At 36.9% G+C, this 24,884-nt stretch overlaps 1 protein-coding gene across 1 annotated transcript in view; it reads left to right on the top strand.

The window, feature by feature from the left end:
• Positions 1-24,884, top strand: part of OSBPL10 (oxysterol binding protein like 10) — a 140,501-nt gene that overhangs the window by 45,991 nt on the left and 69,626 nt on the right. Inside the window, exons 3-5 of the mRNA XM_017817925.1 lie at positions 10,365-10,540; positions 12,265-12,344; positions 22,282-22,473. Coding sequence (XP_017673414.1) covers positions 10,365-10,540; positions 12,265-12,344; positions 22,282-22,473 — 448 coding nt within the window. The remainder of the gene's footprint in view (positions 1-10,364; positions 10,541-12,264; positions 12,345-22,281; positions 22,474-24,884) is intronic.

The following is a 24,884-nucleotide window of genomic DNA, read 5'->3' as shown; positions in this document are numbered from 1 at the left end:
AACTCCAATGGCTAATTTGCTTGCATTGACATTTACTCTTGTTTATATGCAGGTCAACTCCCTGAAGTTTCGTGACTTCCCACTATAGGCTGTTGGTGTTGAATATGTGACCTGAGGAACAGATTCATTAGGGTTCACCTGCATAGATAATTTCCCCGGCTTTTAATTTGGAGACATGCAGGCCGAATACTTTTGGGCTGAGATAACAGACTCCTTTGTCTGTGTAATTGAGTCAAGATGTGACTTGAATGATACTCTTAATTTCTGTACTCTCATTGTTAAATTGAGCAAAAAGCAGTACTTGAAAGTAGCTGAACTACTCTGCAGCTGCTCTAATTGAAGGTAGACAAGCCTTGTAATTTGAGCTACTTCTGTTTGCAGTCTGTTTTGTGATTTGATTACCTGAATAGTTTGCTTGATACTCATGCCTGGAGGTGTTAGGCCATCTCTTGGTTTGTCATCCAGTGATTGTCTCCTTCTCAGCTTCAGTGTTTGTGCTGTTGTCCAGGGTCACTCTCTGTGCCTTTGTTATTTGTTTCATTAATATTTCAGTCTCTGAAAGTATTTTATCTCCAGGTGGAATCGTAACTAACATCAGGCATAAAAACTCGAGGTCATATTGGTTGTCTCATAACTGAGTGCTCTTTTGTATACGGCAGCAAAGGGAGCTCTAAAAATCTACAGATGTTTGATGTATGAAGGTTCCTCCCCTAGATGGGATATAATATCCAGTAACAGTAGTGCTGGGTTAATTCTTACCAGTGAGAAATACAAGTTGTTGCAGAAGAGAGAGGAAGAGTTGGAAGGCATAAGTCAGAGAAATCAGCTTTTCCTCTGCTAATAAGGGTTTGATTCATTTCCCTCATGTAAGAGGGAAATGATAATACAGTTTAGAATGATGCCAGCAGAAGATATTGTGTATTAGACACAGAATGGGTGACTGTGTGAGGATTTACTCCTTCCTTCATACATTTTATGACCTTCTAGTAATGTAGTTCAGAGGGTAGACACTAGTTGCTGAAGGTGAAGGAGAGGATTGTGGGGATATTTCAATGGAATACGTGTTTTTTCTTCAGCAGCCTTTTTCAGAGGTTTATGTTTGGGATTGACAAAATTAAGTAGCTGCAAATTGTAGGGAATTTGGATTACAGATGATAGTGTTCTGAGATAAAATTGTGATTAAGACCTGGCTGACTCACACAGATTCAGTGGGATGTGATTTTCTTTAAACTCTGTTGCATGGTAATGCTGATACAAACCCAGCAATTCCAGGCTCCCAGTGTGTGTTGTGGGGACATTATGTTAAGTGGCTGAATTTGCTGCTTGTCTCTCATTATGTTTTGTGATAAACAGGCTGCCAAATGGATATATTCGATTCATTTATGGATGTTGTGATAGCAAGTAGCAGGAAGACCAAGCCAAGGTCACATCCTCTCTTTTGAATCCACAAAGTCTCCTGCAGAATGTGGCAAGTAGCAGACAGAAATCTCGATAAAATACTGCCCTTGATCAAATCTGACTTCATTAGTGATCTGTCTTCATATATTACTGTCCTGGCAATGTGTTTTCTGTGTGTGTGTGCATGTCCCTACTTAAAACAGAGACTATTGAAAGAATAATGTATAGTACTGTCAGTCACTGTTGGACTCATTAGCGCTCTGAGCAGCTGCCTTCTTTGTGATTACTTTGCTTCAAATAGGTCTGTGGATGCTTATATTTTCTTAGTGTGTTTAATCTACATTGTAGAGCCTTTGGTTCAGCTTTTCAGGCTTCCAGAATTGGTTATTTAGCTTGTTGGAGAGTTGTATTTTTGGTATGTTAGGCCACCTTCTAAGGTGATGATTTCATTCTGTACTTTAAAAGCACTTTGTGAAAGATGAGTTGATGCTAGGCACTAGGCAATTTTTGATGTGCTTGCCAAACCTGTCAGATCTTTTGGAACTTATTACAGAAAGTGTCAAGCAAAAAAGTGACATGTTTTTGTGCAAGGTCAAATATTTCTGTATTGCTTACAGTTTTAGTGGGGTTGTGTTACAGAAAAAAATAGGCCATAAGATTCCTGGCATGGCTGGTGTAATTTTGGGAAACATTTAAAACTGCGTGATGATGCAGCTGTTTGCTCAGCAGCAGTTTTGATAACTGCTAATGTGAGTAGAGAGAATTACAAATATTAGTATGTAAAAGCTTTTTTCACAAGCTAAACACCATTGATTTTCTTGATTGGACTCAATAATCCTTGTGGGTCCCTTCCAAATCAGCATATTCTGTGAAGTACTGATTTCTGATAGCTGCTTTGTTTGTTGGTGAGATTTTTACTGCTAGCTGGAACAGAACTATACTGCACAAAGACTTGGAGCAGAGAAGCAGTTGTTAATACAGGCTCCAAAGTAGGTCTCTAATTTTACTCTATCAAAGGTGCAAAGTCTTGCTCCTGGATAAGGTGGAAAGATGGGATGAGAGAGGATAAACCAGACAGCTTCCTTCGTTTTTGCATCCAGATGATTGCAAATGACTCTTGTGGACCTGGCTTCAGTGAGAACCAATTTGGCTACAGAGTCTTGTATATGTGTCCCTCACATGGGGAATGGAGTTGCTGTGTGTGTGACTAATCCTCTCCTGCATATTTCCTGTATCTTGTTTTAGAGTTGCATAGAAGTGTATCTTTCTAAAGGTTAACATCCTTTCATTGCATGCAGATCGTTAGAAGTGACATATAAATACTCTGTTCTTGTTTTATTTTACATCTTGGTTGTTTTTCTTATGAAGGAAAACATATTTTCCTGCCTGGAAGCTCTGTTTTTAATCTGTGACCTGAATCAAGCTGGATAATAAGATTCACAGAATTAAAATTACAGCAGGCCATTTATTCCCCCAGTTATGTCAATGCTAGCCTTTTCTCTTGTTCCATAGTACAAAAAATTGAGTCTGCTTAATTGTTAAATAGTTGTGAATTTAGAGCAAGTAAAAGGAACTTGGTAAGGACTGCTTAATGACACAAAGTAGTCTCGAGTAGCCAGCCAGCGTGATGGGCTGTGAGCAGTAAGTGCTGTTTATGGTATCAAACTCAACTGTGTACCTTTTGTTTATGTGTTTGCCCCTAAACTGCAATTGCTAGTCCTCAGCGTGACCATGTTGTACTGAAGCATAGATTATAGGATGAATGTACTTTTCCACAATTCTGTATGAACTCAAAGCCTGGTGGATAGAAATGGATGCATTATTTTTAGGCCTATTATTCCTCCCTCCTTCCTAAAAAGCAACCCCTAAGCAGCTCTTAATATTTATTCTGATTGTAGTCTCTTTTTCCTTAAAATCTGTTGCTGACTACAGAGAATTTCAGACAGTTGAAAATAATTGGCATTGCAAGCAGGTGGTGATGAGCTGGTCAGTAACAATTGTAGTTTCTGTAGGTATGGAGGAAGAAGTGACATTTTGGTTTATAAAGAGAGCTCCCTGGGACACGAGAATACAGGAAAGGAGATTTATCTTAATATTTTATTTGTGCGAGAATTCTTTGGATGCTAAAATCATGAAGGGCATGATCATCAAAAACAAACTGTCCGTCTATGAGGTGTGGATAATACTTCCTCTGTTTCTTATCTCCATTTTAGGTATGGAACACCTCTAAAAGTATCCAGTAAATTGTAGTTCATCTTGACTGATATGCAATTACAATAATGCAGAGAAATTACTATTCTAAAAATTCATTTTTCATACACAGATGCTCAAAGTGAGTAAAGCTTTTAATGAATACAGTGGCTTCTATGCTTTCTTATGTCAGAAAATGAGGAAAAAATTGATGAACCTCAATGCATAAAGAATGTTAGAGTTACTGAAATGTAAGCATGTTCTCCTAATCATCTGTCTTTAAATGACAACTTTAGAGATAATTTTTAATAATCAAGTCCTTGACTGTCAAATGTGTATGTACCATGCTTTATCTTTTTTTGGCATAAATAATTCCATTAATCTTATGGCTTAAGGTAAAAGGAAAAAAGAAGAATTAAGTAATTACATAAATATGGTGTCCAGGATGGCCTAGTAAGATGCAGTTTCCTAAAAATGAAATATTTCTATGTGACAGCTCGTTCATTTACTGCAGCCATAAACTTTGCTTTTCTTTGACACAGTAATTTACTTTCTATCCCATAATTCTTATCTGTTTTTATACTACTTAAAAAAAAAGAGAGAATTATGGAATAGTTTGACTCCTTATTCTTGAAAATCCTCCTTTAGAGGATTATGGAATCACTGAGGAACATGTGCTGACAGTGACTGAGGGGAAATTGGAATGGAATATAAGGAAAACATATGTTTGGAAAGTCAGAAATGTTGAGAACAAAATGATTGAAGGAGAAGGTAGTGAATTCTTCTGCTGTGAGCTGCTTCTGTTCTTGAGTTAATTTGATGCTGAAGTATGTAGTAGAGCATAGTTTTTGTCACATTGTCTGGAATGATGAATTCAGCAGTCTGAGAAGGGAAAATACATGAATTGTTACTTTTCTAATATGATACGGAAGGAGATGCTGCCTATTAATGTTTTAAATCAGCACGAAGATTACCCTGTTTCAACTAAATGGATTTTATTTTAAAAAATTTGCATTTTCATAGTTAAAACAAAAATAAAAGTAGATCATAAAGTGCATTTTGTGAGACTGGCTTATGAGAATAGGTATCTTTGAAAGAGCTAAAGTGGTGTTTTAGAGGGAAAAGCTCCTCTGTCTATCAATAAGAAAGTAACTGGGGAAAAAAAAAATCTCCAAAAAGGTGAAACAAGGCTAGCCTGCTATAGAAACAAGCCAGCATCCCTCTCTATCCAGAAGTACTTGCTGTGTTAGGTTGTCATGTAATGAAAACCATTTTATTGTTTGGACATTATGGGAAATTGGAAGATTTTTGTCTTTATTCAAAAGCATTTGTCTATGCTCCTGTGCAGTATTCAGGCATCCATACCAATTTTAAACATAAAGTCTGGAATTAAACACAGTCCAACTATGAAGCATGGACTCCAGAGTAGGCTGGTTTATGAACCCAAGGATGTAATTCATACAATGCTGCTTTCCATAAGAGGTGAGGTTTTGTTGGTGGTTTTCTTTGGTTTTTTTTTTTTTTTTTTTTTTTTAGAACGTTGAATCAAAAACTGAAGATTTGACTGGGACTACAGTTGTCCAGCTGCAAATGTCTCATTATAAATTCAAACTAGAAGTTGTAAAAAATCTGGTTCAGAAAACTGACTTAACTGGGACAGAAGTATGGGAGGAGAATTCCAATCCTTAGGAATACATTACACAATGGAAAGATTTGGCAATCCTACCTGGAAAACTTCTTGGGATTACAGAGTACTGCAAACTTGGGTACAGGTGGTTGGTTTCTGGGATATGTCCAGAATAAAGGGAGAAAAGGAGGAATTTATTTTAAGAAGTGTTTTTTCTGCTGGGACACACTTCTGGGTGCATTGCAGCTTTGCATCCCAGTGACAGCTTCAATGAGCAGTGCACCATGTTATGGGTGTACAACTGAATGATGAAATACCTAGAAATGTTGTGGTTTAATTATTTATTATTTACTTATTAAAGTATGCCTTTCCACTGGAGAATATGGAAATGCTTAATTTGACTGGAAATGGGAAAATGAAAATTCTTAAATCCAGTGAGGTGAGTAAATTACATAGGAAATGTTCATGTGCTTCTGATATCTTTGTGTATTTTGTGATGTCAAAATGTCTGATTTTTTCATGGAACATCTGCATAGCTGCTGTTCTTTGTTGACAGGCTCTAATGGTAGATCACTTTCATCTCTGCTATACTACCAGCATTTTTCTTAAAGTCTTCTTGAAGAGGGAACTAATAATAAATTATTATACTGCTGTATAATTATATGAAAATCTTATATTTATTACTATAATAAATGCTCTTATCAGTGAATGCAAATCCAGTTGAAATAGTTTATTGGTGCTGTGTTTGACCCTTCCTTTTTATGAATTCAGAAGGCAACGTAGATGCACTTCCTAATATGTCATGTTTGTTCTGCTTGACATTTTTTTATTTAAATTTGAAATGGCTATGAATGAATGAGGGAATGGATAAAGGGGATAGTGAAACACAATGAGCATTTAATTAAGACAGTTGCAGAATTTATAAGACTTAGGATTTATTCAGAGAAGGCACTGATTTTGAAATATGGGAAGTAAAAGAGAAATGAAGTATCATCAGGCCACATTGACAAACTCACAAGTGTTTAAAAAGTAACAGTTCTGGTAATGTCAGACTTGTAGTTTGCTGAGTGTGGTGTTTTCTCTTGTAACTGATATCAGCTGGTAATGCATCTACATTTGTTAGGAATGGCAGAGTGGGAGTACCCTGGTGAATCCTAGGAGCTTGAGGGAAGCTGGGCCAGAGGAGTGAGAAGCCTCTAGTCTCTGAACAGATTTGAATTTAAAGTGAGAAATCCATTGGCTTTTCCTTTGTGAAATAGCCTGCTTTTTCTTTCCTATAATTTTACATGTCTACTTTGACTTGTGTTTATGCAGTTAAAACTGCTAAAAATGTGTTAAAGTGGTAATTTTCTAGCTTACCCTTAGATGGAGTCTTTTAATGACTATTAATTAAAAGAAAAAGATGTTATTCCAATTTTGGAATAACAGAAAAATTTAGCTGTCTTTTGAAAGTGTCTGTCAGTAACAGTTATTTCATAATATTTGTTTAACACTCATTTTTTGTGTGTTTAGTACATAACTCTGCTACTTCCTGCCTGCCTGTTCTCTAAGGAGTATGTTAGTTTTCATTACTGTTCATCTGTAATTTAATTACAGAAATGCGACATCATAGGCAAAGGTGTGAGCAAGGCCAGTAGAGAAATGCAGGTGGCAAGATGAATCAGTTGTAGAGAGGCTAGTGCTGTTATTTCCGTGATAGGCAGAACAAATGACTTTTAGAACTGAAGTTGAAAGACATCCCTTTCTTTTTGATACGGTTACACAGCACTTCTAAGAGGTGACATGTACTATGCTCTTCTTTTCTGCTTTATATGTGTAATGCTTTTCTATCCTCATTTAATGAAAGAGTCTGGTCTCCGTTTCTTCTGTGGTTTTGTGATGGTATGAACTGGGTCATCATTTGGTCTGTGATGCGAGAAGATGTTTTTGAAAGCTGCTTCTGTTTTTTCTATACCTTTATGTTCTCCCTCCCCATCTCCTTTGTACAAAGCCCTGCGCTGCTTGCTTTGACATTTAATTCCTTATTTCTTCTCCTGGCCTTTTCTATCCTGTTAGCAGTTTTTCAAAGTGCATTATCCCTCTGCTTCTCTTGTGAGGCTCCAGTTGCCTGTGCAGTTTGTTCCTGTCTGTCTTTTTCTGTGATAGCACTGTGTGAAAGGTAAAGAGGGGGATTGCACATCAAACCATAACCCTTGAAAAGGAAGTACTTGATTCTGTGTGATGTGAACAGTGTCATGGCCAAGATGCCTGTGAAAAGTTCCTGGTTCTTCTGGGATAAGAAAGAAGGCAGGATACTTGCTGAGGGTGATGTGAAGACCTGTGAGAACTGGTTAGTTTTTTCTTTCTTAAGATTACTGCTTGATTTCTGTTGAAAATGTTGAATGCTTTTACAAGCATCTGAGACATCATCACAAATACTGAAAACCTGAGGTACAAGGCCAGTGATAATGTTCTGGTTTTTTTGAGACTGTACACAAAATAGGTTGTGGTTGGCTAGAAGGTCCAGGTAACACTGCTGCTCCAGCTGTGATAACAAGGATGTGGAAAGCAGCTGTCTCTGCATTTAGGAATTTGCAGAAGTCGCTGCTCTCAGTTGTCATTATGCTGGTAAAGGTATATTCTGTACTCGAATGGCTGGTTTCCTTCCCTGGGGTAGCTTTATGGCAGTGCAAAGCCCATCTTTGTGGAGCTTACAGTCACTCTGTGAGTGCTTTGCTGGTCTCACATGCAAAGATTTCTGAGCTGAAGTGCTCATGGTGTTTATGTAACTTAATAGATTCTGTTCTAATAGACTCAGAGGAACATTTTTCCCTAAATCCTTTGATCTTGATAGGAGAAGGAAAGACTATTTTTCTTGCCTCTCTTTTTCTTTCTTTTTTTTTCTTTAACTGTTTTTCCTCCTGTTAATTGTAAAGCTGTAGTTCAGTAACTACAATGGTGATTTTCAAGGTAGTAATCAATAAAAAATGGCCAAATAATGAAGGCTGAAATAAATTATTTGTACCTGAACAATAGAAGGACAATGAAATTATAATGAGGATGGCACAGGCTCAGAATGGACATTGCTGTATATAAAGTCTAGACTTGTTTGCTGAACCCAGAGAAACACTAGCTCTAGGGTCAAGCTACTGTATAATTTTCTCAGGGGCATGGCATTGTTTCTGTCTAGTGCTCTTCTTTTTCTCCTGAGAATGTAACAGATATTTTTGAAATGGACAAGAAAAACTGAAAATGAGCAAAATTAAAATTTACTATGAAATGTGCAAGTTTGACTTTTTTTTTTTATTGTGCATTTTCCAAATCTGCTGTTTTCCCCTGCAGTTAAGTGAATCTATTTTTCCCTACTAAGCAAACTGAAGAGAAAAAATGCTTTATAAGTGGGTGAGTAGTAATGTAGAATCATTTAAAAGTCAAACAAAATAGGAAGGTTATGGACTGGTGCAATATAAGTCAATAAGGTAATCTGAAATTTTGGCAATTTAGAGCATCCTTATTTTTAACAGTGCTATTGGAAATATGGTGGTGGTTGGCATTGAACTTGCCATTCCCCTAGTCCTTTTTTTGTGGTGAAGATATCCTGTGAAATGGAGGGATGTGCTTCGTGATTACAAGAGTGAGGCTTTCCATTTGTTTCATGAGGGAAGGGATGCAGAGAGATGGGAGATGGAGTCAGCGCAGAAGTGAGTGGTGTAGTGATGCACTAGCTTAAAATTCTTTGGGGCAGGGTTGATAATCTGTAATAATTTGAAGAGAGTTTGATCTTTGTTCTGATATGAAGGTGGTGGCAGTAGAGAGTTATGCATAACTATGGCAAAGGAAGGTTGCCCAAGCAAAATGTCTGAAGCTCTGTAAATCTTAGGTAAGGTTTCCTTGCATCATGTCCAGGCTTATTTACCTTGACTAAAGAGATGGGCAGATCATCACCCATAACTTCAGTTGGCTGTGAAGACAATCCTGGAAATATTGTGTGATGGGAAAGGTTAGAGGTGTTCTGCATATTGATAGATAATAATGGCCAGTCTTCGCGAGCGAAGATTTGGGAAAGGTCATTGACCCTTCGAGCCTGCGCAGTGGATTTTTTAGGTGAGACACAGCGTGCGCTGAACTGAGCCCACCCTTTAATCCTGAGGTTCATCTACCGGGGCCGAGCAAGCTTGGACAGTGGCAGTGAGGGTCTCAGAACGTAGGTTTGTTTAGAGTGACCTTCTCTTAGATGGATTGCCTCACAGGGCTAACGAGCTCCATCTGCCCGGGGGGCCGGGAATTGAACCCGGGTCGCAGCGGTGAGAGTCCTGCACCCTAACCACTAGACCACTAGAGGCCCCTCTGCATATTGGGGGTATTGTGAAAGGGCTAAGACAAAATACCACTTTCAAAAGAAAGCGGTAACCTGAGGAAATTTGGGATGTACAAAGCTACAGAAGTCTGAATAATCACAGTTTCTGAAATACCGTACACAAATTCATATGATCTGTGCTAATCTCATCTGGAGGAACAGTAGAAATAGTATGTGTTAAAAATGCCCATGTTAGTGGTATTAGCCAGGTTGTTAGGGGTGTTTTTTTTTTTTTAGAAGAAGCTGAGGGGATAATCTGCATTCCTGTAGTCTTCACTCTAGTTTGTTGAGGGTCGGTAGCTCCTTCATTTGAGCCAGGTGGTTATTCTCCCTCCCCTTTTGGCAAAGAGTTAAATAATTGTTCTGTGTAATAGCATAGAGGATTTCCACAGGGAAATGGAATTTAAGATCTGTGCTGTTGTGAAAAATAGGTTTAATTGTGGGGGAAAAAAAAAAGGTACATTTCCAACTCTTGAGACTGACACACTTAAGTCTGAAATATCTTTTCTTTCATTTACTGCACTTGAGCAATTCAGTTAGTTTATTTTTTGTTTGTATGATCTTGCAGTCCTGGAAGTTGGTTTATTTTGAAATGGTTTGGGTTATGAATAGAAGAATAGATCACATGCCCCTGAAAAATCAAGCCTAATGATCAAAATAACAGCACCTTATAAAATGGAGTTATTACAAAAATTAGTTTAACTTCATTTGTTTATTTATGATCTTGATTTAAGATCAATCTGTGTTCTTCTGTGAGTAAATACATGAAAAACTTCAGCAGAAATACTATATGACTGTAATTTATTTCAACAGGTACTTTGTGCTGGACTTTGAGACGGGGATTCTGCAGTATTTCGTGAATGAACAAAGTAAAAACCAGAAGCCAAGAGGAGCCTTGTCTTTAGCTGGAGCTATAATATCACCCAGTGATGAAGTGCCACACATGTTGGTGGTCTACTCTGCTAATGGAGAGATGTATAAGTTAAAAGGTACAGTGCTGCTTAGAGGTGCCAGCTGAGTTGTTCCTCTCTCCCTTTCCTGCTTCTGCATCTCTTCTTTCATATCTCCTTTCTCTTTTACTTCCCTGTGCTGTCAGACAGTAGTGGTTATGCACTGTATCATGTGGAAGAGTAATCTGGAGTTAAATGCCTATGATTTTACAGTGTAGGCTTTCAGGGCTGGAAGATACCTCATGGTATCTGTAATCTGTTGCTGTGGTATTTCGATTGAATGGTATGTCTTACTCGCTTGCAAAGGAAGAAAAAGCTGCTTTCATTGCTGTCCACGGCATAACATTTAATTTCTAGTATTGTTCTCCTCTGCTACTGTCCTGCAGATAATGTGCAATAATAAATCTGATGATAGGTCAGAGAAGGGAAAAATGCTAGTGGGAGGCTGTTAAGATATTATGTTCTTGTCAATCTTGGCGTAATTGAATGCACCTGTAACATAAAATTTTCTCTTCCCTTTCTCCCAAATATAGGAAAGACAATATATAGGTATATAGGAGTTACTTCGGAATACTAAAAAAAAAAAAAAAAAAAGAAGGCAGTGTTCAGATATTTTCAGTGTGGTTAATTGATCATGATACTTTTATATCAAACGAATTTATAAAAAACTGTTATTAAAAAAAAAAGTGACATGTAATACAGTGTAACAAAAGTATTCTTAGTTTTATTCTGACCGCAGTTTATCAGTTGTCGAGTAGGACTGAGCATGCAGGAGTCCTCTGTGGTACAGTGTGTTGCCACTTTATACATAGAACTGAGACACAGGAACAACCAGGGAGAATTTCTGTTAAAATGTGTTGGAATTTGCATAGCTAGAAAGCATGAGCACTTGTTTCATTATCATGCTTTTCCAAACCCTTGAGATTATTAAATGCTTGCAGTGTGCTGCTTTTAATTTAATGAGGTCTATGAATTTGATTCAAATTAGTAAATAGTTTCTATGCTAAGTCAATAATTATTGAGATACTTAATAGCAGAGGAAGTATGAGAAAATATTTACTGAAATTACAAAGTCTGTATTGCCTTTCTTAATCAGGATTACTGTAGTAGTGGTTTGTTTAAGACAAAAACAAATATCTCTCCTAAAAAGACTTACTAATATTACACGGAAGCCACCTGATAAAAACTGCAGACAAACTTAATAATTTTTGAAGTTGTCTTTTAAAGATGTAAGGGGGAAATTGTGATTTTTGTTCTTGTGTCTTTAAGTTGCATGTGAATGACACAGGTTTTGAGAGAGATTTAATTGAACTCTATTAAAAGAGAATTACTTGAGTTTTTGGGGAACTGGTAGCTTATCTGGTAGCTGATTGACAGCCCGAGTGTAGAGCTTTTACTGATTTAAATAGTGTGGTGTGGCCCTTGTCCTTCACAAAAAGAGACAATTAAAACAAAAGTGGATGAAAAATCTAAAACAAAAAAGTCATCTAGAGGTAGTTCTGCTTTTAATAACACTTGGAGGAGATAACTGTGAAGAAGATTCGTAAGTTCATCTCTTCCATCTGGCCACAGCCTCCTCAGTTCAGGCTTCCGTGTCTTGTACTGAAACACCTGAGCATAGTTAAGTAGCCTGAGTTAGAATTTATACTGCATTCTAATCAGTAAATAATCTTTCCCCCCTCTGCCCTGCTCCGTCATCTCTTGTGCTAAAAGAGAGTATTGATTTATGTGTGATCCCCTGCATTTCCTTGTTTCTATTTTAGCTGCTGATGCAAAGGAGAAACAGTACTGGATAACTCAGCTTCGATCCTGTGCCAAACATCACAAGGAAGGTAATTCTAAGGTAAATAATTGAGTGGAAGAAGTAACTATTGCGTTTTAAGTGGTGTAGGTGAAGAATAGCATGATCCGGATGATAGACTGGCTGCAGTAGTTAGTGGGTTGATATTTAGAGGGTTTTGAATAAAAGCAAGTTGTCATTTGTCACTAACTGGAGCAGACTTAAGTTAGTTGGGCAACCCAAATAAATCAACATTGTCCTATTTATGAGAAAGTAATGAAGGGATGGTTAATTCAGTGGCTGGATAAACAGTTTATTAATAAATACCTGTGTGATATCCTGATTAGTATTTAAAAATGTTAAGTAGTATTAGTTTTATTTAATTTTATAAGGTTTAGTGACTTTTATTATTGGAACTTTAGATAGATGTTAGCAGCTATCAGTCTTTGTCTTCTTTACTAAATCTGAAAGAGATCATCATATGATGATGTTTTTGGTGTTAATATGAAGTCTCACACACAAAAATTCCTGTTCTCAGTCCTTGAAGCATTTCTGTTGATATTACAAGAATGAAAAAGATTGCTTTTCTCATGACTAATTGTTTGCTGTATTTAAAAGAAAAATGCATATAACAGCAAGCTGAAAGGATTTCTCCCTGTTCCAAGATGCTGAGAATATCAGCGTTATGTTAGCTGCAGTCAAAGTTGTGATCCTGAATATCTTTGAAAGCTGGACTTTGAGAAGATGAATAGTATTTTGAGGAGACTGCCATTTATTGGAGTGAGTGAAGTAAAGCCAACCTTTTGTTGTTTCTTTGGAGTGATGTGGACCAGTCAGGAAGCAAATGTGGTATAAGTAAAACCCTTTTCGAAGGAGACTTAAATACCTTGAGTATTTCAGTACTTTTAAAATTCTTATACATAGCAATTCAATATGGTTTTTATATAGATGTGGCCCAGTTACTCAGAAAGATGCAACTCTACTTGTTTGGGGTACTCTTACAGTTGCTGTTGATTTGCAGGTCCTGTGCTAGATAGAGATGGTAACTGTCTGTGCTCAGTTGCCATCAATGAATTATTCCTCAATAAGTTCTCTGGTCACTTCTTGAACCCATTGAAATGTTTAGCATCTGCAGTGTACTGTGGTGAGGTAGTAGAAGTGCTGTTCAGTATATATGATATCAGAGACTTGTGTAATGACGTACTGATTCTTCTACTCTCTATTAATTTCTGTAGTATTTCTTATACTGGGTTTGTTTTTATCCTTTTGCCCACTCCTGAAAAATAATTCTGTAGAGGTGTCTATTTTAACAGCACAGTCTCATTCTAGGATGGCTGTAATTGAGTTGAAGCTGATTTATGTGTAAGTGAAGTTTGGATCATTTCTCCTCCTTAGGTAAAAACTGTTGCACTTAGTAATAATTTATATTCTAAATTTTTCATACTACCTGTCCATGTTGAGCTCCTATAGTAGTAGTATCTGCATATTTTGATGTGTTCTAAATTAGTATGTCAAGAGAAAAATCTTGGTGTCATAACAGTGAAAATAAGTAACAATTAGTAATAGAAGCAAATAGAATTTTAGAAATTATCAGGAAATGAACAGGGAACAAAAGGGATAATACTTAGACTGTTCCAACTCTGTCAAATACTTGTCATGAATACTTTTATCAGTCCCCCTCCATTTCTGAAATGGAAAGTTGTAGTGGGGGAAAGTACTTTTCATCACATTTATTATTCTTCTGTACAGAATGAACTCTGTGATGAAATTTGACTTCATTGTACTGTTTTTTTTTCTGATGATGGGAAGGGAAAGGGCAAATCAGGGAAGTATAGTGTTAGTAAGTGCTCTGCAGTGGCTGAATAGGAAGTATTTCCTAGCTGCTAATAAAAATGTCAATATGGGGAGCCTCAAAGAAAAGGAGCTGAAAAAAAGGATCAAAATAAAAGGAGGTGAATGAAAACTGGAGATTATTTTGGGATGCTTTGGAATCCAAAAATATATATAGGTTTGAAAAGCATTTGAAAGGCAAAATGTTTTTTGAGAGTCTTGACTGAATGAGTGGGAGGCTATTAAATATGAAGACAACATCTGTCACAGAAGATCTAAGACACAACTTCTAGAAACAGGAAGGGCTTATAATGGGGAGCATCTCTCTGGACTACTTCTTGTACTCTTGCATAGTGACCTACAACTGCTGTGGGGTTTTTTTTTGGTTCATAGGCTCATTGTCCAAGAAAATAAAAGGATTTCCTTGACTGAGGGGTGGTGGACATATGTAACTGAGGAACTAAATGAAAGATTATTTTAGACAGCAGGAAGAGGGTTCTTGCATTTTTCTTAGACGACTGATGAGTTAGAGAAACTTGGCCTCGAAACCTGGAGTGTAGATGCATTTTGGTTGACGGATGTGTTTGGTATAGATATATTTTAATTGGCTTGAATCTGCTGAGTATAAAATAGAAATGTTGAAGAAAACTAAAATATTTTCCTTAGTTCTGTGTTGCAAATCTACATCTAAAATCAGACTAGGTCACTTTTCACTTGAAATGTTTGTTAGTGAAGCACTCTATTTTCTACTAAGCCACAGAGCATACAGAAAATTTATATTTTCTGTATCTTTAAACATAACAGTCCAGAAAATGAAATGTTGGGAATTTATGCACTTCAGGCAAGACCACTCATCTCTCCGCTTCTTAGTCCAGAAGTGGACTGTACTTGAAGGAACATTGTGCTTACCTGTTCCTAGGAACCTTTCTTTTGATAAGATTTATCTCTTTTTCAATATACTTTTTTCATTTTCCCCCTCCTATTTTCTCAGCATTAGAGTATTAACTGAGGGATATATTTTCCCTGGCTTTAGCATTGCATATAGTGCTAACTTAGATTTCATCTACAAGTAAGTTTTAAAACTTCTTACTGCTTTTCCCTATAAAAGCAAGGGATAAGAAGCATTAATGCTACAGTGATTAGGGTTGGGAGATCAGATATTGGTTACAAGGGAACAAAACTTCACAGAGACTCCAGAAACTAGAAAAAATGCATTACTATTACTTCTTTTTTTTTTTCTTAATTAATTTTTTTATTTTCCTCAAAGTTTCTTACTTCAAAACCTCTGCCTAGTAGGAGGTAAGAGAAGCAAGAACTGCTTCATTTCTTCGTTGATTTTTTTTTTTCTTTCTCTGTCTTATAGATGAAGGTACTTTAGCATGATGATTATTAGCATGGGAGTGGAAACATGCTCTTTAAAATAGTTTAAATTTACATAAACTAGTGTTCTGCTATTTTTAACCACCTTACTGTTTCTTTTGTGTTGGGTTTAGGGACTGGAATTGCATCAAAAGGTCTGTAATGACAAGGAGAAGGGTACATGTTTGACTTCCTTTTGCATAATTGAGGACTTAACAAAAATTCTGCATTTTTGGATTTTGTTAAAATAGCTCTACCATTGATAGGAATGTTGTGATTCTACTGACAGCAGGGCTGGATCTCCTCACTCCTCCCTCTCCCCATACCTTGAGGGCTGTAGTAAGTGGTAACTGCAAATTCAGTCTCTCATGGTGCTGTCATGAACAGGCAGGGAGATACTTATGTGTTTTAGGCTTCTGGAGTCTGAACAGAATCCAAGCTCTGTCTCTGCTGGGAACAGCATCTGGAAAGTTGGAGACTGAGTGTTTGCTCCCAGTTTCTTCTACAACTTAAACTCACCTTTTTCACAGGAAGACTGAGGCAGAAATTTCTAGAGGTTCTTTAGGAGTCATACACTTGAGGAGATGGAATGGGAAGTGAAAAATATGCAGTGAGGGGTATGTTTTATTTTATGCAAGTGTGATACAGTTTAAGTGTGAAAAAACCATGGGATAACCAGGCAAGCAGTGGGAAAGTTCCCAGGAATGCCAGCGAAGCTACTCTTAGCATCAAGTCTTTCATATGGGAGAGAGAACACATTTTTAAAATCTTGATTAAATATTAATGGATGGAAATTCATAGGAAAATGTGATGATTTGGAGGATGTTTTTCAAAACTGAAGCTGTCACTGTTCCTGCAAAATATTCACTGAAGAGCATTCCTTCTTCCTGTGCTGGATCTATATCAGCAGTAGTTTCCTTTCTTTTTCAGAGCTACTGCCTGCTTCAAAATGCTACCTAATGACTTGCTGTCCTTGCTGTCGTTAAAGCTTCAGCTGGGGACTGGAGTGGTGGAGGAAATTAAACAGAAGTGATTAAAAAAAAAAAAAAGAAAAGAAAAGGTTGTATACTAATGACTAAATTTAGTTGCATCCTAATGAATGGTCCAAAGGTGAGCTATACAGCTAACAAGTGCGTGTAACACAAGCCAAGTCTGTGACTTTGTTTTAAATAAATTTTACATCTTAATGGTAAAAAAAGCAGTAAAAGAATTGTCTTCTCTGGCACATAATTCCCATGTTGTCAGATAGTCTTAATGTTCTTGGTATTCCCATACAAGTCTCATTTCACTTAATTACAGATTGCTCAACCTCCACAAGTGCCAAATCACACTTTATTGGAAGAAATCTTGTATGTCTGGGTAGGATTGCTGGGTTTTTTTAGACTATTCGAAGTGAATATTTTGTACAAGTTTTAATTAAAGCATTAGTCAAATTTGAATTCAGTAATGTAAAATGCTTTTAAGGAGTAGGCTTATGCATAATTTCTGTGGTAACTTCCAAGAATAATTTTGTATCCATAAATCGTCACAAGCTTGTTAGTTCTTCTGTTTCATACCTCTTTTTTCTTGACTGTATAATGATGGTGGCTGTAAAAGCACTACTAAAAACAAACACACAGGTTTTTATACCAGCTCTTAATTCCAACGTGTGGATCAGTTGCTGGATTTGCATATTACCCTTTTATAACTCAGTGTGTATGTATCAGGAATGTGACAGGCAACAGAAGCCTTTATCTTGAGAAGTAACTTCTGTCTTAAATTGTGCTCAGGTGGTAATTTTCAGCCTATATCTGTGCTAGAATAAGGAGATAAGACTCTCCCTTTTTCCAGCTTCTGATTTGGAGCTTCACAGTGAGCTAGCTGTTAGAAATTGGATGGTGTGAATTCATTTTTAAGCTGGACACATTTGCTCATTCCCTGCAGCTGTAAATTGCAGTCCAATCCCCTTCCTTCTGCTGCCACCCTTTGTGTGGGTTTTGTTATGTTTCTGTTTCTGTGTTAATTTGGGCATCACAAACAGAAAAAATGGCATCCTACTAAAAAGGACTTAGCTCTCTGACCAGCTCGCTGGGGAACGTGTGTCTCCATCTCTGGTTCTCTACTGGTTTAACTCCCTGCAGTGGCTCTCCATGAGGTCCAATGGGCCTCAGAGCCAGCATGGAAAAATGATGGAGAAAAAAGTTCAAACTTGCCCCTTTCAGTGCCAACTGTGGTAGCAGTTTAGCTGTAATGTGAAACAGCACCTGCAGTAGTGCCTCAACGTTTGAGGTTAACATTTTTATCAAATCCTTATGAGGCAGATTTGTAATTTTTCTCAACAGCTGGAAGAATGGTTATCATAGATCTTTGGTTTTTATTGGGTTTCTTCTTGCCTTATTAATGAATGACCACAGATATACTTTTATGTTTCTAAGTGGATTATTGACTGGGTATTTTTAACATTTGCATGATAACTGTTTTCATAAAGCTACATTAGTGAAAATTTCAAGTCTTTGAGAGTGATATTTGGTTCTTCCATGCACATCAAACCTCTTTTTCTTTTGAGCTTCACTCTTCTCTTTGTTGGTATGCTTGTCTGCTTCCTCTTCTCATCACTGACCTATAGAAGTCAATTAAAGAATGGCACTTCTAATTAAAGCATGCTTTGAAATTCTTGCAGTAGTGAGGCTGAGAAGGAAGCCGTGCTTGTCTGTAGATAGGTGTGTATTTGAGATCTTTTTTTCCCCCTTTGGAAGCTGCATGAAGATAAGAGTTGCTCACAACTCTCTGCTTCTTAAATCCTTCTACAGAAATGGAAGAAAATCTATTTAGGACTGAACATGAGCTTGCTTAAATTATTCTTGATGAGGAAAAGATTTTATGATGGAATTATTACCATAGTCTCTTGCTTAAAAAGAGATTGCCTTACTGAAGATGATGAAGCACAAGAAGATTCAGTCAGAAAAGTTAGTACCATAGATGATGCTTGACATATCATAAGCTGGTCCCTTTGCAGTGCTGAAGTTTGGATGTTATGTAGATTCAGTCATTTGCATTTTAATATTTGTGAATGATTATAATGTAAATGAAAGAGAACTCTGTCCATATTTGTCTTTTATCAGTGTTTGTTTACTTAGGATGCATTGGAAAAGAAGTAGATGGGAATTAAAATACTGAATGGTGGTGTCTCAAAATTGTAATTACTTTTTGATAGCGTGTGACTTCTCATAGCTCTAAAGCTGCATGCAGGGATTGGTTCTGTGCTGTGTATATGCAGAGGAGTAAAGGAATGTCATTTCAGTATTATTCTGAGGAAAACATCTGTGGCACAGTGCCTGTGAAAATGATGATTATCAACTATAAACAGATACGACAGTTCACTTCAGAAATGATTTTATTGATCTCTGGAACATCGCATTTACTTTCCAAAATAAACAAAATTGTTTGCTTCTGGTAAATGGTGAAAAACACTTCAGCTTCTTTGTGAACAAGAAGGGCAGTCTCTAGGGAGAATGAGTCATGAAAACAGTACAGTTGGAACTTACTGTTCTACAACTACATTATTTTAATTGTTAGGATTTTTGATATTGTAGTGGAAGCCTTCATTTTCTACTTTTTTTATCTGAGGGATGGACAGTCTACTAAAATAAAAATCTTAACCCAAATCTGTATTAGCTAAGCATACTTTAGCTAGCTTTAGGTCATAAAACCAAGATGAACACAAGTTACAAATTAATCTTTTATTAGCTTTTTTATTATTCTTTTATTGGTTTCATTTTATTAGCAGGCAAACTGTTAGAGCAATAGTAAAGTGTAGCCTTAGGGAAGAATATTTGTAATCCTTTTGGGATGCTTCAACCTGTGGATTTCTTGACTCATTATTGGAACCATGCATTGCTAATTGTTGAAGAGCTTATGTCTTCCTTTCATCAGACTTTTTGCTATCTTTTTATTTATTTGTTTGCGAGCCAGAAAGCAGTGAGACCAAAGAAAATGATATGTGATAATGATTGGAGAGACAGATCAGTCATACAAGCAGCTCTAGGGGGAAGAGCAGGGGATTAGGAATAAAGATCCATCAGTTACTGTCATTGCTTTGATTTCCTGCGAGAGTGACTTTGATGACTGTTGTAGTATGATGTGTAATTAGAGTGGTTTTAGCAGTGAAAAACTTCACATAAGTTTTAACATTATAACAAAAATGGAAATTTTGATTTTTGCGCAGCTGTGTGTCAGTGCAGAAGGGATGCTTGTCATTCCATGTGTCTAATCTGAAAAATTTCTGCAAAAGACGAGTCAAGTATTTGGCTGGGACATAGGTGTTGACAATGTGCTGTAAAAATTCAAAACTGCCTAAGGGGCTGAGTGTGCAGTTCCTGGAGAGTCCTCTTCTGACAATGACAGGAAGAAGCTGTCAGAAGGAATTGGATGCCGCCCCCATCTCCTTGGACTGAGCAGGCACAGTGCTCTGCTGCTGTTCTCTGTGGCAGTGCAGGAGGGGAGTCCAAAAGGTTTAGAGTGGTTGTAAAAACTGCCTCCTGCAGACATTCACCTGCACTTTGTGTGTGACTGCTTTTGCAAGTTGTAAGTTGGAAATTTTTGTAGTTATTGTGGGGTGTTACTTTTGTGTTACCTGCAGATCCAAAAGTCTCCCCCAAGAAAATCAAAACATGATAAAACTTCACTTTTCACAGAATATTGTTTTCTTTTAAGCAAAACTGATGGCTAAACTCACTGTTTCACATTGCTGCTGTTATCAGTTTTAGGATCTGTTTAGCTATATGAAAGTAGCAGCCATGTATTTTTAATATTGTGATTGCATGATACTAGAATGTCAGTGATTCTCAAAAGATTTAATCTTAAAAACAAAATAACTTTTTATTAATCTGGAAGAGAAGTTGATTTTATGATGAAAAATATGAAGTTATGTTGTTCTTCCTCTACACCCTAAATGTAGTTTAAAGTATTCTGATAGTAGTCAGTTTAAAACCCAAACATCAGTAAAGTATATTCTGCTATTATATACTAGGAGTACCCCTCTTCTGTGAAACTTGTATTAAAAAAGGAAATTCAATCACACCCAGTTTCCCTTATCCCATTGTTTCTCCCAAATACCTTTTCCTCTGCCTTTTATTTTAATTGTAGTTATGTCTAAGCAATGCTCTTTGAAATGGAAGATGAATTATAAATCTGGCAACCTTCTGTGCCTTTCTGACAAATTACAGCCTGTGCTGCTTTTTTGCCTTAGCATCAAATCCAGTTTTAATGCAATTGTGATTTATCAGCCAGGACAGATAATTTTTGAACAGATGCTTATTATTATAATCTTATTGGCCATGGTAGCAAAGAATTTATTAATTTCAGAAAAAGTCAGACTGTGATTTCTTGGAAGTGTTTGTAAAATTTTAAGTCCAGACCAACGGAATAATAATTTTTTCTGTGAGATTAGCAACTCTTTGCACAATGGCAATGTGATAAGCCTTTTTTTTAAACCTTCAGATGCCTCAGAAAGTCTAAAGTCTAGTTTCGTGTGAGGGTGGCAGAGGGATTGTGTAATTTATTTCTCTCCCTCCTTGGCAGTGCCAGATAATCTGCCTTGTCCTTTACAGTCAGTGTAGAGGTAACATGAGGCCTGACTTTAATTCCAGTATTGGTTGGCACCTGTCCACCTTAGATTTAAAGTCTTTTAATGGAATTACCACCGAATTGTGAAAATTGACCCGTAAGGGATAAGAAGAGAGATTTGTACCCAAGGAATACTTTTGTGCCCTTGCCAGCAGACCTCATGTTGATGGTAGCTGGCTTAGCAATGTTGTAGGCTGCCATCATTACCTGTGCAGGGTTTGTAGGAGAGGTGAAACTGTGTTTCACCCATGAGGCTTTATATTTACTTCATTGTCTTAAAGTGCTACTAAATGTCACCGTCTAAACTGATTTGTGTTTCATGAGATAAAAGTTACTCTGATTGAGTTTTAACTTTACAGATGCAATCAGCAGTTCAAAAAGAAGGGAAGAACTCTTTTATATTGCACTTTTATATATGATGTCCCATGGTGCTCTAGTGCCCATCTGTGCTTGATTGAGAATTACTGTCCCACAGACCTCCCGGAAAACTTGTATTTGAGGTCTGCAGAGAACAAACTGAGATAGCAACACTGACAGACAGTTAGATAACAAAAAAAGTTCTGAATGTTCTGACTGATTTTTGTAGGTTGTATGTTAAAAGTATTCATACTACAGATACTGTTGGAGATTTATTTCTGGCCTTTTTTGTAAATAGGGTTTACCCCAAACTTACTCCAAAATGTGTTGATGTTTTTAGGCTACTTTTTGTTTAAAGTGTTAATGTTTAATTGTTGTGCCTTGCCAAAATTGCACCTCTGATGTTAAAAACAGGAAACATTACGCTGTTTCAGATGTTCATCAGGTGAAAGCCTTTTTTCTTCTTTGCTGTTCACACCAGTTTGGTGAATTGTAGGTCAGTGGTTTCATAAAAAATATCTGTGCTGGCATTGTTATTACTGCCTGCAAAATCCTTCCTAAGTTTTCCTAAAAAGTATGATTGTAAGAACTTAGCGGAATGTTATTATGTAAGAATCTGTGAAGATTTTTGTGAAGGCCAACTTCAGGCAAGCCAAGAAACAAAGGCAATAGCTCTAATGTTTCCAAGAACATCTCTGCTGAGCAGTGCAGATGGTTCAGAAAGAATAAAACAGTTACATCTCCAGATTAGGTTTGTGAGGAAAGTAGAACAACACAGATCTGTAGCCTGAATTGTACATTATTACTTGTGTAAAGGTTGGTAATATCACCATCCCATTGCTTGTTCTAGAACATTTCATCGTCACGAAGTAGAAGCTCATCTCTGCTGCCGCCTGGGACAGTTAATTCTGCATCTCCCAGTGGCCAGAAACACATGAGTCAAAGTGGGCCAACCGTTGTAACCATCACACATCACAAATCACCTGCAGCCGCTCGAAGAGCAAAGAGCCAGCGATCTGGTCAACTCAATGAAGTCAGAGAGGTAAGAGAAAAATCTGCTGTTTTGCTATAACTCTGAAGTGTTTACTTTGCTTTAGAGCAAGAAATGGAGTCTGACAAGTCAACGATTCTCTTTGTTTTCTACTTTGTTTGACTGCATTGTTTTGATCCCTTCTCTCAGTAAGAGGTGGTCTTTAGTTCTGGTTCAGCTTCAGGTCAGGTGTATCCAGACTTTTTCATGCTGATGTTAAAATTAGTATGCACACATGCTTAAAAAATGAAGTAGATTGGCTACAGCTCCCAGATTTTGTAGTAATGTTGCACTACTGAAGGAACATCTCTTTGAAGCTGCGTGCAGCAAAACCTTTCAGTTGGAAAGTGGGCCCTGAAGGCTTTAAATATAACTGGAAAAAAGTACTTTAGGTCTGATGAATGTATGTGAACGAAGGCATAGTTCCCCAGACTCAGCAGTTTGTTCCTATATAGCTGTAGTCTTACCTTTGTTATCAAGTTTATATTGCTGGTCTTGTGATGGAAGAATGCTTTGTCTGTATCAAATGCATGAAAACTAAACAAGAAAGCATATTTATTTCAAAGCCTGTTTGCCAGTGTTTAAGAAGTATAACTTGTATACCAATTTAAGTCTATCTTCCAGACAACAAAAATAGTACAGAGTTTTAAGCTAGATTTTCACAGAACTCACTTTCATCTTTCATTCCTTATTATTTTTTTGTCTGTCTTTCATGTTAAGAATTTGAATAAATTCTTGGTGTGTGCTCACAATGAAGACTTAAATCGCGCATCCTGATGAAGAATGCTTGTTTTTATTTTGGTTAACACTAAAAGTGAAGAGCTTATTGTCTGAATGTCACCCACATTTTCTTTCCATTATAAAAAACACACCTCTCTTTGTTTGTAATGAAAGTATCCTGTCTTTGTCTACCAGTCATCTCCTCAACTTGTTTCTAGCATACTAAGTGTATTTGCTTTCAGGCTGTATTCAGAGTGCACCTTATATCCATTAATAAAATAAACAGTGGGAGCTGTTGCAGCTTTGTCAAATGAAGCTGTGCAAGGCTGAAGGGAATTGAAAAGAGTGTTAATATATGTGCTGATCGTAGTAAGTTGGGAAGGGAAAAAATCATTTGCAAAGAACTACACTTGGAAGAATTAAATACTAACCTATAGTAAAACAATGAATAAGTGGCCAGGTATCATCCCTGCAGAAAACACTTGTGCGTTGCTGACTCATTTGTTTGCAGTGTATTACAATGGGATGTCACTCCAAAAACGTAAATATTACAGGACTCTAAAATGTAATGATGGAAAGTAATTATTTTGCTCTGCTTGATATGAGTGATACCTCACCTGCAGCACCAGTTCCTGTTGGAGGGCTGCAATAAAAAAAAAAATCTTGGGCATTGAAGATGTTGCAGTGGTCGAAGGTGAAAAGAAATGAGTGCTTTTCAGGGAATGGAAAATGGTACTAAGATAAACGATGCATAAGAAAATTTTATAAGGCAATATGTGAAGTTTACCTTTTTGTGTATTGGATATTTTTTTTTCAGTGTGCTACTTCTTAAAGAAGAGAATAACAGTGTAAAAATCAGACCTTATGTCCTCTTTTCCAGTCTCGCGTAAAAAGTGGCTGCTTGACTGCTTGATGTTATTTCCATCTTGTGAAGGAATAAGTGTGATTTTTCCAGATTAAGGAAGCAGATTTTATTTCAATGGCATGCTCTGTGCATTTCCTTCTCCCCCTTTTTCTGGAGGGAATCAATAGACTTGGGTATGTGCTACCTGTGTTTTCAGGGAATATTCATGTTCCTTATATGAGTCAATTGGTGACTCTTAGATCTACTCTCGTGTGTTAAATTTATCAGTAAAGAGGTGGGTCCAGAGTCCTTCACTTAAAGTGCACTTAAATCTGTTCAAGTCCTATTTTTTAATCTGAACTGAGGAGAAATAGGAACTAAAAGTAGAATAAGGTAGAGTTAATCCCTTCCTCAACACCCAAGTCTTTGCTTTTTATTTGAAAGTTGTTTGGTATGATTTGGATGAAGGGATGAGACTGCAAAAGGATTATAGATCAGTGTTAGTATTCCCCTGATAGAATGAAGTCATTAAAGCTTTGACATGCAAATAAACTTTCTTTTATGGTACTATAAATAGGACTATGTTAACTGATTTACACCTTGTAAAATACAGTAGTCAAATCAATGGAAAGAGTTGATATGCTTCTGGAAAATCAGAGGAAGCATGTGTGTTTTGAATTTCAAAACAATGTTATGGTAATGCTACTTTATTATATATGAAATCTGTGAAAAACAAGAGTGCTGCAAAAGAGGCATCCTTCACTTGGGACATGTGGTCTTCGCTACCTTGGACAATGTTCCTGAGAAATTGTTGAGCTTGAAATTGCTACTCAATTCTGGACTTCCATGATTTGGCCAT

Source organism: Lepidothrix coronata, unplaced genomic scaffold (genome assembly GCF_001604755.1).
Source record: "Lepidothrix coronata isolate B3197 unplaced genomic scaffold, Lepidothrix_coronata-1.0 Scaffold64, whole genome shotgun sequence".
NCBI lineage: Eukaryota > Metazoa > Chordata > Aves > Passeriformes > Pipridae > Lepidothrix > Lepidothrix coronata.
Note: the sequence above shows the minus strand (reverse complement) of the source record. Positions and strands in the feature narration are given on the sequence as shown.